Genomic DNA, 13,103 nt, shown 5'->3' with positions numbered 1-13,103 from the left:
ACACACAGATGGCAAACACGGGACCAGAAGTCACAAATCATGAAGGACTTCTAAATTAAGACCACAAGGAGATATCCCCTCACATCTGTTAGAATGGCTCTCATCAAAGACAAGATTGTCAAGGATGTGGAGAAAAGGGAACCCTTGTGTACTGATGAGGAAAATGAAATTGGTGCATCCACCATTAAGAACAGTAAGGAGGTTCCTCAAAAAAATAAAAATAGAACTACAATATGATCCAGCAATTCCACTCATGGGCATTTATCTGAAGGAAATGAAGACACTAACTTGAAAAGGTATCTGCGTACCCACATTCACTGAAGCATTACTTAGCCAAGATATGAAAGTAACCTAAGTGTCCATCAATAGATGAATTCAAAAATGTGGTATAAATATACAATGCAGTATTATTCACCCATAAAAAACGGGGAAGGCTGCCTTTTGCAACATGGATGGATCCTGAGGGCATTACACTAAGTTAAATCAGACAGAGAAAGACAACTACTGTGTGATGGGAATGAACTGATAAGTGGAATTAAAAAAAAATAGAACTCATAGAAAGAATAGATTGGAGGTTGCTAGCGGTGGGTTTTGGGGGTGGGCAAAATGGGAGATGAGGGTCAAAAGGTACAAAACTTCCATCTGTAAAATACACAACTCCTGGGGATGTCAAAGACAACATGGTATCTATAGTTAATAATAGTGTATTATATATGTGAAAGTTGCTAAGAGAGTAGATCTTAAAAGTTCTCATCAGAAAAAAAAAAAAGTATAACTATGTAAGGCAGATGTTAACTAGATTTATACAGTGATGATCACTGTGCAGTATATACATACTAACATATTAAATTATTTTACTGTATACCTGAAATGAAAATCTCAAATATATACACTTAAAAAAAAAAAATACAGATATTGGCATATAACACAGAAACGAGAAGCACAGCACATTACCTGTGCACCAAGATCCTTCATATAGGGCCCAAGTTCACTAAACAGATCATATCCTTGATGGAAGAAAGCCAAATGGGCATACATAAAGGATAACATCTAAAGGAGGAAAAAATGATCACCATTTTTGAATCAATTCTTAAATAAACATTCTGAAACTTAAATTCTGATCCTATGTATTGTTAAAAAATTATTTCACCAGAGCACAAAATATCAAACCATTTAAAATTAAGCTGAAACATTTTTCTTAAAAGGTTGCAATAATTCAAAAAATCAAGCTTTCAATAGCATCACCATCTTTCCAGGTACATTATAAAATGTCTATGTATCTTTCAACCAAACTCATTGGCAAATCTTAAATTAAAAATAAAACATCAAAAGATTAGAAGGTGATATAAGAAGCTCTCAAAACAATCACAAACACTTTACAACCTGTAGATCACTAAACATGAAATAGGGGAATGCTCATTTTTTTCTCAAAAATACCAAAATAAAATGAGGCAACAGGCTTTGCCAATATGGAGATTTTGTTATATTCATTCCAAAAATCCAAAATTGTCATTAATGGGTTAAGATTTTTTCTGTTTTCCTATATTTTAACTACTCATGAGAGAAAAAAAAAAACTCATTTTTATTAGTTAAGTTTTCACATTAGAAGGAATTAAATAACTCAATCACAAGACTGAAAGAATCCTCTGAATAGCCATGTTATTTTTAGCAAAAAGAGACATCTGCTTAGTTCTCTGAAATCTAAAATAGGTCATAAGGTCCTTAATACTCAAGAATCCTTCAAAAAAAATTATTTTGAAAGAGAAAAACCAATAAAATAAAAAACAATGACGAAAGGACAAAGCTCACTAAAAGACGATTCTGGAATTAGATAATGTCAGTTGTACAACTTTGTGAATATGATTTTTTAAAATTATGCTTAATTTATATATATATATATAATTATATATAAAGGATAGTTACAAGTACATAAAAATGTACAATATGCCTGCACATCAAAATGCATAATAAGTGTATTAAAAGATAAATAATAAACTAGGAAAAAGCATATGACAAAGGGTTAATAGTCTTAGTAGGTAAGAGATGTTACAAATTAATATGAAAAACATGAAGATCCCAACAGGAAAAGAGACAAAGGACATAAACAGAAAACATAAATGACCAAGAAAAAAGGTGGGGGGGGGGGGGAGGAAGGGGGACAATCATACTCATTTATATCAAAGAAATCCAAAATTAAACAATAAGATGAAATTTTCTATCTATCAAATTATGGGTAGAGTGGGAAAAATCAGCACCCAGTGTTGGTAAAAGATGCAGAAATATTCACTCTCACACACTATTAGTGAAAATTTTCTGTAACCCTTATAACTTGACAGTACTTTTTAAAAAGTCTCAATAAATGCTTAAATTCTCTAAGTAATCTCTTACCTTAATCTATCTGAAGGAAATAATCATATTATTCATTAGGATGATCACTATATAATGCTACATTTCATGTCAAAAACAGGGAACTTACTCAAAAGTCCATTAATGGGTAAAGTTAATCGATGGTAATATTCAAGGTCAGAATATTAAAAAGCAGAGACATTACTTTGCCAACAAAGGTCTGTCATGTCAAAGCTATGGTTTTTCCAGTAGTCATGTATGGATGTGAGAGTTGGACTGTGAAGAAAGCTGAGCACCAAAGAATTGATGCTTTTGAACTGTGGTGTTGGAGAAGACTTTTGAGAGTTCTTGGACTGCAAGGAGATCCACCCAATTCATCCTAAAGGAAATCAGTCCTTCATTGAAATCAGTGTTCACTGGAAGGACTGATGTTGAAGCTGAAACTCCAACATGCTGACCACCTGATGCGAAGAACTGAGTCACTATAAATGACCCTGATGCTGGGAAAGATTGAAGGTTGGAGGAGAAGGGGACGACAGAGATGAGATGATTGGATGGCATCACTGACTCAATGGACATGAGTTTGGGTAAACGCCGGGAGTTGGTGATGGACAGGGAGGAGGCCTGGCGTGCTGCAGTCCATGGGGTCGCAAAAAAACACGACTGAGCGACTGAAGTGAATAAGGTCAAAACTGTAACCCACAAAATATATCCAGCCCCACTACCTGTTTTTGGATGGCCAATGGGCTAACAATGGTTTTTGCATTTTTAAATGGTTAACAAAAATGGAAAAAAAAGACACGATATATTAATGACATAGAAATTATGTAAAATTCTAACTTCCATGTTGATACTGGAAGAGTCATGCCATTCATTTACATACTGTCTATGACTTCTTTCTCATTACAATAGCACAGCTGAGCAACCGCAACACAGATCATCAGATCAGATCAGATCAGTCGCTCAGTCGTGTCCAACTCTTTGTGACCCCATGAATCGCAGCACGCCAGGCCTCCCTGTCCATCACCAACTCCCGGAGTTCACTCAGACTCACGTCCATCGAGTCGGTAATGCCATTCAGCCATCTCATCCTCTATCGTCCCCTTCTCCTCCTGCCCTCAATCCCTCCCAGCATCAGAGTCTTTTCCAATGAGTTTAATCTTCGCATGAGATGGCCAAAGTACTGGAGTTTCAGCTTTAGCATCATTCCTTCCAAAGAAATCCCAGGGCTGATCTCCTTCAGAATGGACTGGTTGGATCTCCCTGCAGTCCAAGGGACTCTCAAGAGTCTTCTCCAACACCACACTTCAAAAGCATCAATTCTTCGGCGCTCAGCCTTCTTCACAGTCCAACTCTCACATCCATACATGACCACAAGAAAAACCATAGCCTTGACTAGACGAAACTTTGTTGGCAAAGTAATGTCTCTGCTTTTGAATATGCTATCTAAGGTGGTCATAACTTTCCTTCCAAGGAGTAGGCATCTTTTTATGGCTGCAGTTACCATCTGTAGTGATTTTGGAGCCCAGAAAAATAAAGTCTGCCACTGTTTCCACTGTTTCCCCATCTATTTCCCATGAAGTGGTAGGACTGGATGCCATGACCTTCGTTTTCTGAATGTTGAGCTTTAAGCCAACTTTTTCACTCTCCACTTTCACTTTCATCAAGAGGCTTATGGACCCCGAAATCTAGTATGTTTACTACCAGGCCCTTCAAAAAAATGTTTGCTCAGTTCAGTTCAGTCGCTCAGTCGTGTCCGACTCTTTGCAACCCCATGAAATGCAGCACGCCAGGCCTCCCTGTCCATCACCAACTCCCGGAGTTCACTCAGACTCACGTCCATCGAGTCGGTGATGCCATCCAGCCATCTCATCCTCTGTCATCCCCTTCTCCTCCTGTCCCTAATCGCTCCCGGAATCAGAGTCTTTTCCAATGAGTCAACTCTTCGCATGAGGTGGCCAAAGTACTACAGTTTCAGCTTTAGCATCATTCCTTCCAAAGAACACCCAGGACGGATCTCCTTTAGAATGGACTGGTTTGATCTCCTTGCAGTCCAAGAGTCTTCTCCAACACCACAGTTCAAAAGCATCAATTCTTCAGCGCTCAGCTTTCTTCACAGTCCAACTCTCACATCCATACATGACTACTGGAAAAATCATAGCCTTGACCAGACGAACCTCTGCTATATTCACAAGGAAGAATTCTATCTAGCCAGAAAGGTCATCATTAAATAAAAAAATATTTAATAACACATGATGATTTTGGAGTGTATTAGTACAAAAAAAAATTACAGAAGAATATGTAGGAATGATTCCTATTTTGTTTTGCTTTAAAAAAATTAAACAGCATTTTAAAAGATAGATATAAATGTTCAGGTACACACACAAATAGGCATACACATACACATAAAAAAGACAAAAATTACATCAACCACAACAGTGGTTCTTTCTTGGTAGTAGCATTTGTAGTACTTTTATTCTTTCTTCATACATTCTATTTTCTAATTTTCTACAAATAATACACATTGCTCTCAGTCTGGAAAAGGAAGTGGATGTAAACAGGAAGTATAATGTACTCATCTGATAAGAAATAACATAAATATTAACAGAATTTAGGAAAAAGCTAGCTGGGGACAAGGATCAAGAACAATTTCAGTAAACCTTTTGAAGGAAAAAAAATTTCAGTGAACAAAATCAAAGAAGAAATTATTTCTAGGGTCTCAAAATACAAAAGACTATAGTGTCCATACCACGACCATCCTCTGCCCACCTCTTTGTTAGCTTTAAGACCAAAAAAAAGAGGCAAATAAGAAAATCACTGTTCTCACGCCTTCACATTTCAACTCGTTTGTTTTCTACCTGCATTCCAAAAAGCTGATACATCAACAACCCTAAGGGGAAAATTCTATAAAATGATGCTATTTATGTATGCTCTCAATCTCAAATATATAAATGTCTGCTTTAAGGAACTTACAATAAATTAATGGATGAGACATATATAAATAACTGTAATATAAAAAAAAACAAACGAAAAAAGTGGTTTAGTGACATGTAAGAAGTATACAAACATCATTAAGAAGATCAATTATAAACTTGGAATAAATAAGTCAATAAACAAACAAACATATATACACACACATATGATGCTATTTTAAACACTTAAATATATACATTTAACTTCATATTAAAATATATAGAACATCATTTCAATAAATATCTTACTGATTTCAGGATTTCTGATCTCCTTTTTGATTGAAGGACATTAATCTGAAGGGAAAACGAACTTGGTTAATCACTTATACACTATTTAAAAAACTAATCCAGAATGCAATGTTGTAAAATTTGCTTATTCTAATGGTTTAATACTTTTCCAGATATGTAAATAAAAACAAAGTTTGAGTTTTTCAGCTTTTGACCCGCTTTTTGCAAAAACAGTTTTTAGACAAACATACCAATGAAACTCTCATCATTTTTCAACTCAAAGAAAAACTGGCCATGTTGTACTGTACTGATAAAACTATCACCTTGATAAACTTTCAAATTTCTTAGAATTCCATCTTTTCTCCACTCTCCTCACCTAACTGCTCTTTCAACATACATTCTTAATATAAATTCTCACCACTTTCATCACTACCACCAACTGCTATTATCTTTTCCTGACTGTTCAGTCAGTTCAGTTCAGTTCGGTCGCTCAATCGTGTCCAACTCTTTGTGACCCCATGAATCGCAGCACGCCAGGCCTCCCTGTCCATGACCAACTCCCGGAGTTCACTCAGACTCACGTCCATCGAGTCAGTGATGCCATCCAACCATCTCATCCACTGCTGTCCCCTTCTCCTCCTGCCCTCAATCCCTCCCAGCATCAGAGTCTTTTCCAATGAGTCAACTCTTCGCATGAGGTGGCCAAAGTATTGGAGTTTCAGCACTTTCATTCTTTCCAAAGAAATCCCAGAGCTGATCTCCTTCAGAATGGACTGGGTGGATCTCCTTGCAGTCCAAGGGACTCTCACGAGTCTTCTCCAACACCACAGTTCAAAAGCATCAATTCTTCAGCGCTCAGCTTTCTTCACAGTCCAACTCTCACATCCATACATGACCACAAGAAAAACCATAGCCTTGACTAGACGGACCTTTGTTGGCAAAGTAATGTCTCTGCTTTTGAATATGCTATCTAGGTTGGTCATAACTTTCCTTCCAAGGAGTAAGCGTCTTTTAATTTCATGGCTGCAGTCACCATCTGCAGTGATTTTGGAGCCCAGAAAAATAAAGTCTGACACTGTTTCCCCCATCTATTTCCCATGAAGTGAGGGGACTGGATGCCATGATCTTCGTTTTCTGAATGTTGAGCTTTAAGCCAACTTTTTCACTCCCCACTTTCACTTTCATCAAGAGGCTTTTTAGTTCCTCTTCACTTTCTGCCGTAAGGGTGGTGTCATCTGCATATCTGAGGTTATTGATATTTCTCCCGGCAATCTTGATTCCAGCTTGTGCTTCTTCCAGCCCAGCGTTTCTCATGATGGACTCTGCATATAATGTACATTATATACTCTGCATATAATGTACATCTGCATGATGTACTCCTGACTGTTACTATAGTCTAAACTCGTTTGTTTCCACTCTTGACTCTTTACACTTCATTCTGCACACAGCAACCAGAGTGCTTTTTTGAACAATAAATAAGATCGTGTATGTTTATCTTAAAATCTTCCAACTCCCAACCTGCTGCTGCTGCTACTGCTAAGTCGCTTCAGTGGTGTCCGACTCTGTGCGACCCCGTAGACGGCAGCCCACTAGGCTCCCCCGTCCCTGGGACTTTCCAGGCAAGAACACTGGAGGGGGTTGCCATTTCCCAACCTACATCTCCCTATTGTAGCCTACAAGGCCCTTTGTGAAGAGGCTCCTGCTACCTCTGCAACCTAATTTTCTACTACAGTACGTTCCCCTTTTCATTCCCACCTCAAGGCCTTCATACTATTTGTTTTGTCCTCATGTCATGATTTCTGCCCAAACGGGCATGAGGCTCTTATCCATAAGGTCCAAACTTAAATACTATCTCCTCACAAAGGTTCAAATTAGGCCTTCAAGCACTCTTTAGTGTATCAACCCTATTTATTTTCCTTTTAGTACTCTTAACTACCTTACATTTTATTTACTTATGTCATTTCCCCAGCTAAAACATAAGCTCCATGAGATCAAGGTCTTGTCTTATTCCCAGATGTATTCTTCAAGTTGTATATATTAAGCACTCAATAAATATTTCTTAAACAAATTAATGGACCATAAATAAATATTTTAATCAGACCAAACTATTGAAAGATCAGTAATTACAAAAGTTGCCTTCTACGGTATCTCTCCCAACTTTAGAAATTCACAACAAGCATTTTATTTTTGTCTGTTATTATATATCAACTTAGAGAAATTAAACGTTTACAAAAAAGAATCATTCATTCTTTGCTAAAACTTCCCAAAGGTTACAGAATATGTATCCTTTTAATATGTCCTTCCCAGTAATTATTTTACCTGTTATAATTTTAAAGCACTGATCAGAAAACAAAAACAGGCCCCCAAAAATCTAATAACATTGCTTACCTAAGCACTAGTTTATTCTGCATGTCTGTTTCAAGGTCTATTCAGTTTTGAGAACTAAAACAGTAACTTCCAAATGCTCTAAGTAAAAGCTTAGAAAAATGTTAAAAATACCTCTGTTTGACAATGAAAAACAGCATACACTTGAAAAAATAAAAGTATATTAAAATATTTAGAGAAGTTAAAGCATGACAAACTGTAAATTTGAATATTTATTACTTAGTATTCTCTAAAACAGAGAGTTTGACCTTATAATGAAATAATACAACAGTTCTCATTAGAAAAATTCAAACAAATAACTTACAAGAGAGGTGAAGTCCTAACTTAAAACTACTAGAGGGACACCAAAGGAAATGGATCATTTACAATGCGTAAATTTGACAATAATAAATATTTTAGCTAACTGTCCCTCTCCAAATAAAATTTTAAATTAAGTCATCCACTCTTTGAAAAAACATTACCTATCTATTTTCCAACCACTGGACTAGACAGAAGGGATATAATCTAGGTGTAAGAAAGACATATTAATAAATAATCACAATAAATGAGAGAAGTGCTCTAACAGCAATGTGTATGACAATAATATGGCAGCACAGAGGAAACAGAGACAAGATGACTCATTTGCTGGGAGAAGTTTGAGTAGTTCTGACCACAGAACGCAGAATGGATTGCTAAAGAGCAGGTTAAAAGTAATGCAGGAAAGATCAATTTTTATGAGAACATCTTAATACTCCAGAAAAGAAACAATAAGAATTCGGGCTGCAGCAAATTGAGAAAGAACAGATTTAAGAGGTACACAGAACTTTTCAAGGCAATTTCGATTGTTACTTGTAGTAGCTAACAATGAGGAGAATATCTAGTATGATTCTCCAAGTCTGGCTTCTATGATTAAGAGGGTAACACCACTCAGTTTGGTAACAAATAAGAAGCCATTTGAGAAGACAGATTTCAGTTTTGGACACAAAAGGGACAAAGTACTTCAGGAGAAAGGTAGATTTCATCATCTATATATGGTAATAATTCAAGCAAAGGACATGATGAAACTATAAGGGAAATCATAAAGTCAGAAAACAGGAAAACCAAAGATGGAACCCTAAAAGTCAGATTGCAAAGGTGCACAAAGGAGAGAAACCCAAGGTGGAAACAGAAAAGAAACAGAAGTTATGATGACGGCCTGAAAGTGGCTTAAGATCAAGATGAAAGTAGGTCTCAAGAAAGAGTGTAGTCTACTATTTCAGTAGAACACAATAGTCAAGTCGGTTAAAAAGTAAAATATTTCTAATGAATAAGACCTTAATGCAAGCCATTTCAGAAGAATGGGGTAGACAGACTCTCAGTGCTCATATTACAGCAGGAAGTGGTATAAGTGTGAGATAGATAAGAGGAAATAGGAAATACAGACTACTCCATTCTGCTGCTGCTGCTAAGTTCTAGAAGTCTTTAATTAATAGACGGTACTTCTAAAAATTTATCCTCCCACTTACTGAGTAGGAATTTAATAAAAAAAATCATAAGGTCACTTTCTACTATTTTTGCAAAGTTAACTGGGTAGTTTTTAATCACTAATTTTGCAATATGGTTACTTCAGGATTTTTTAGCGAAATACCCTGTGACCACTGTTAAGTCAACAATCTACAGGGACTTCTCCGTCTTAGATCACCTGGCATCTTATCAAATATCGATCTCGACTTTTCAAAAGCAGCACCTAATGCAAATATGAGAACATTATTTCTAGATATATTTTTCATTTGGCAATATGGTGAGCCCTTTGTATCTCTAGAATCCACTCTAAAGAAATAATCAGAAGTGTTGCAAGAGATTTATATACAAAGATATTATCATTAAATATTTACTGAAAACTGTATTTTAAGTATTGCCAGCAAAAACTGGCAATTATACATCTAATAACTGGATATTAATTAAATTGACACAGTATTCCCATAGAATAAAATATAGCAATTAATAATCCTTTTAATGATATTTAGAAAAGGAAAAAAGATAATGTTAAGTGACCAGGGGAAGAAATCAGAACTTAAGGTATACACACATGTATACGGCATATGCAGATAAACACCCAGACACATGAAAATTTTTCACAAAAGAACATGGCTTAATTTTAAACTAAAAGAAATAGCATAATTTATTCCCTTCAATGCAATCACTCAAAAATAATGACATGTTTGGTGGTGGTGGTTTAGTCGTTAAGTCATGTTGGACTCTTGCGACCCCATGGACTGTAGCCTTCCAGGCTCCTCTGTCCATGGGATTTTTCAGGCAAGAATACTGGAGTGGATTGCCATTTCCTTCTCCAGGGGATCTTCCTGACCCAGGAATCAAACCCGGGTCTCCTGCATTGCTAGCAGATTCTTTACCAACTGACCTATGAGGGAAGCCGGACAACATGTTTAGTAAGCAATTTTTGAAAACATATAATAAACAAACCTGAAGTACATAATCGAGGGCTATGTGTCGAAAACATTTTCTTGTTGCTGTCAGAATGTTTGTGGCTTCTTCAACTTCATGCTGTTTGTTTCTTTGCACTTGAGCATTTTTTACTAACGCATTTTCTTTTTCTTCACTGACTTTTTCAAACTGCTTCTTGGCATCTTTGAATTTTCTGAGATCTCTAAAAAAATTAAAATAGTGAAATTTTTATAAAACTTTCTGGATCAAACACTTCAGCAAAATAACATTGAAAAATTTATTCTTATGTTGCCATATTTATTTATTTGCAATGATACTCAATAGTTCTTCCAACTAATACATATATTAGTCTATGAGCACATAATATTCCCTAATACAGTCAACTAGCATTTCCTGACTTAAATCTATACAATTCAAATTAAAAAATGAATTATTAAATTAACATTACAGAAACATAAAAGGCAAAGTCAATTTGTTTTTTCTAAAGACAAATTTTGGGACATGCACTAATATCTAACCAAATGCTTTTTAAACAGTAGCATACACCACAGGGAACTTGTTTAAAAATGCAAGTTCCAAGGGTCCTCTCCCAGAAATTATAGTTCTTTGTGTTTTGGGGATAAGCTCTAGAAATCTAAGGGATTTTCTTAAGACAAGTCCTTGATTTCCTGTTATGGGTGGTCCTATTGTTGTTTTAGTCACTGAGTCCTGTCCAACTCTTCTGAGGCCCCATGGACTGTAGCCTGTTATGTTCTTCTGTCCCTGGGATTCTCCAGGCAAGAATTCTGGAGTGGGATGCCTTCTCCAGGGGATCTTTCCAACCCAGGGATCAAACCAGAGTCTCCTCCATTGGCAGGCAAATTCTTTACCACCTGAGCCACGGGGGAATAGTATACGTTACAAAGGTATGCTGCTGCTGCTGCTAAGTCGCTTCAGTCGTGTCCGACTCTGTGAGACCCCATAGACGGTAGCCCACCAGGCTCCTCTGTCCCTGGGATTCTCCAGGCAAGAATACTGGAGTGGGTTGCCATTTCCTTCTCCAATGCATGAAAGTGAAAAGTGAAAGTGAAGTCGCTCAGTCGTGCCTGACTCTTAGTGACCCCATGGACTGCAGCCTACCAGGCTCCTCTGTCCATGGGATTCTCCAGGCAAGAGTACTGGAGTGGGTTGCCATTGCCTTCTCCTACAAAGGTATAGACCACGTTTAAAGAAACAACATTTATTTCTTATCCAAGAAAATTAGTAGGCCAAAAGGCAGGAATAAATTTTAAAAATACACACATATAATGCTTTCTAAAAGAATTGTGTGTACTGTGTGCTCAGTTCAGTTCAGTTCAGTCGCTCAGTCGTGTCCGACTCTTTGCAACCCCATGAATTGCAGCACGCCAGGCCTCCCTGTCCATCACCATCTCCCGGAGTTCACTCAAACCCACGTCCATCGAGTCAGTGATGCCATCCAGCCATCTCATCCTCCGTCGTTCCCTTTTCCTCCCGCCCCCAATCGCTCCCAGCATCGGAGTCTTTTCCAATGAGTCAACTCTTCGCATGAGGTGGCCAAAGTACTGGAGTTTCAGCTTTAGCATCCAGTCCTTCCAAAGAACACCCAGGGCTGATCTCCTTTAGAATGGACTGGTTGGATCTCCTTGCAGTCCAAGGGACTCTCCAGAGTCCTCTCCAACACCACAGTTCAAAAGCATCAATTCTTCAGTGCTCAGTTTTCTTCACAGTCCAACTCTCCCATCCATACATGACCACCGGAAAAACCACAGCCTTGACTAGACGGACCTTTGTTGGCAAAGTAATGTCTCTGCTTTTCAATATTCTATCTAGGTTGGTCATAACTTTTCTTCCAAGGAGCAAGCGTCTTTTAATTTCATGGTTGCAGTCACCATCTGCAGTGATTCTGGAGCCCCAAAAAATAAAGTCTGCCACTGTTTCCACTGTTTCCCCATCTATTTCCCATGAAGTGATGGGACCAGATGCCATGATCTTCATTTTCTGAATGTTGAGCTTTAAGTCAACTTTTTCACTATCCTCTTTCACTCTCATCAAGAGGCTTTTTAGTTCCCCTTCACCTTCTGCTCAGTCGTGCCCAACTTTTTGTGATCCCCTGGACTGTAGCCCACCAGGTTCCTATGTTCATGGGATTTTCCAGGTAATAATACTGGAGTGGGTTACTATTTCCTACTCCAGGGGACCTTCCCAAACCAGGGATCAAACCCAGGTCTCCTACATTTCAGGCAGATTCTTTACAATCTGAGGCACCAGGGAAGCTCAGACTATTGAAATGGATACTATAACCCTTTGCTGCTAAGTTGCTTCAGTCGTGTCCAACTCTGTGCGACCCCATGGACAGCAGTCCACCAGGCTCCTCTGTCCACAGGATTCTTTAGGCAAGAATACTGGAGTGGGTTGCCATTGCCTTCTCTATAACCCTTTACTAGTACATAATTCTTTTAGAGGGCTTCCCTGGTAGCTCAACTGATAAAGAACCTGCCTGCCAACGCAGGAAACACAAGAGATAAGGGTTCAATCCCTGGGTCAGGAAGATCCCTGGAGAATCAAAAGGCAACTCACTCTAGCATTCTTGCCTGGAAAATTCCATGGACAGAGAAGCCTGGTGGGCTACAGTCCATAAGGTCACAAAGAGTCAGACACGACTGAGCATGTGTGAGCCACCTGGGAAGCCCTCTAAAAGAATTACGTACCAGTAAAGGGTAACAGTCTGAAAATCTGAAACCTCCATTC

General features: G+C 37.8%; 1 protein-coding gene across 4 annotated transcripts in view; it reads right to left on the bottom strand.

Moving 5' to 3' along the window:
- The window catches only part of ACAP2 (ArfGAP with coiled-coil, ankyrin repeat and PH domains 2), a 171,208-nt gene that overhangs the window by 49,045 nt on the left and 109,060 nt on the right, over positions 1–13,103 (bottom strand). For all 4 annotated transcript variants that reach the window (XM_055568626.1, XM_055568628.1, XM_055568627.1 and 1 more), the window contains exons 6-8: positions 10,374–10,557; positions 5,568–5,612; positions 955–1,050 (exon numbers count right to left, since the gene is read on the bottom strand). In XM_055568626.1, the coding sequence (XP_055424601.1) occupies positions 955–1,050; positions 5,568–5,612; positions 10,374–10,557 (325 nt within the window). The remainder of the gene's footprint in view (positions 1–954; positions 1,051–5,567; positions 5,613–10,373; positions 10,558–13,103) is intronic.

The sequence above is a fragment of the Bubalus kerabau genome, chromosome 2 (genome assembly GCF_029407905.1).
Source record: "Bubalus kerabau isolate K-KA32 ecotype Philippines breed swamp buffalo chromosome 2, PCC_UOA_SB_1v2, whole genome shotgun sequence".
Taxonomy (NCBI): Eukaryota; Metazoa; Chordata; class Mammalia; order Artiodactyla; family Bovidae; genus Bubalus; species Bubalus kerabau.
This window is presented reverse-complemented; position numbering and strand designations above follow the sequence as displayed.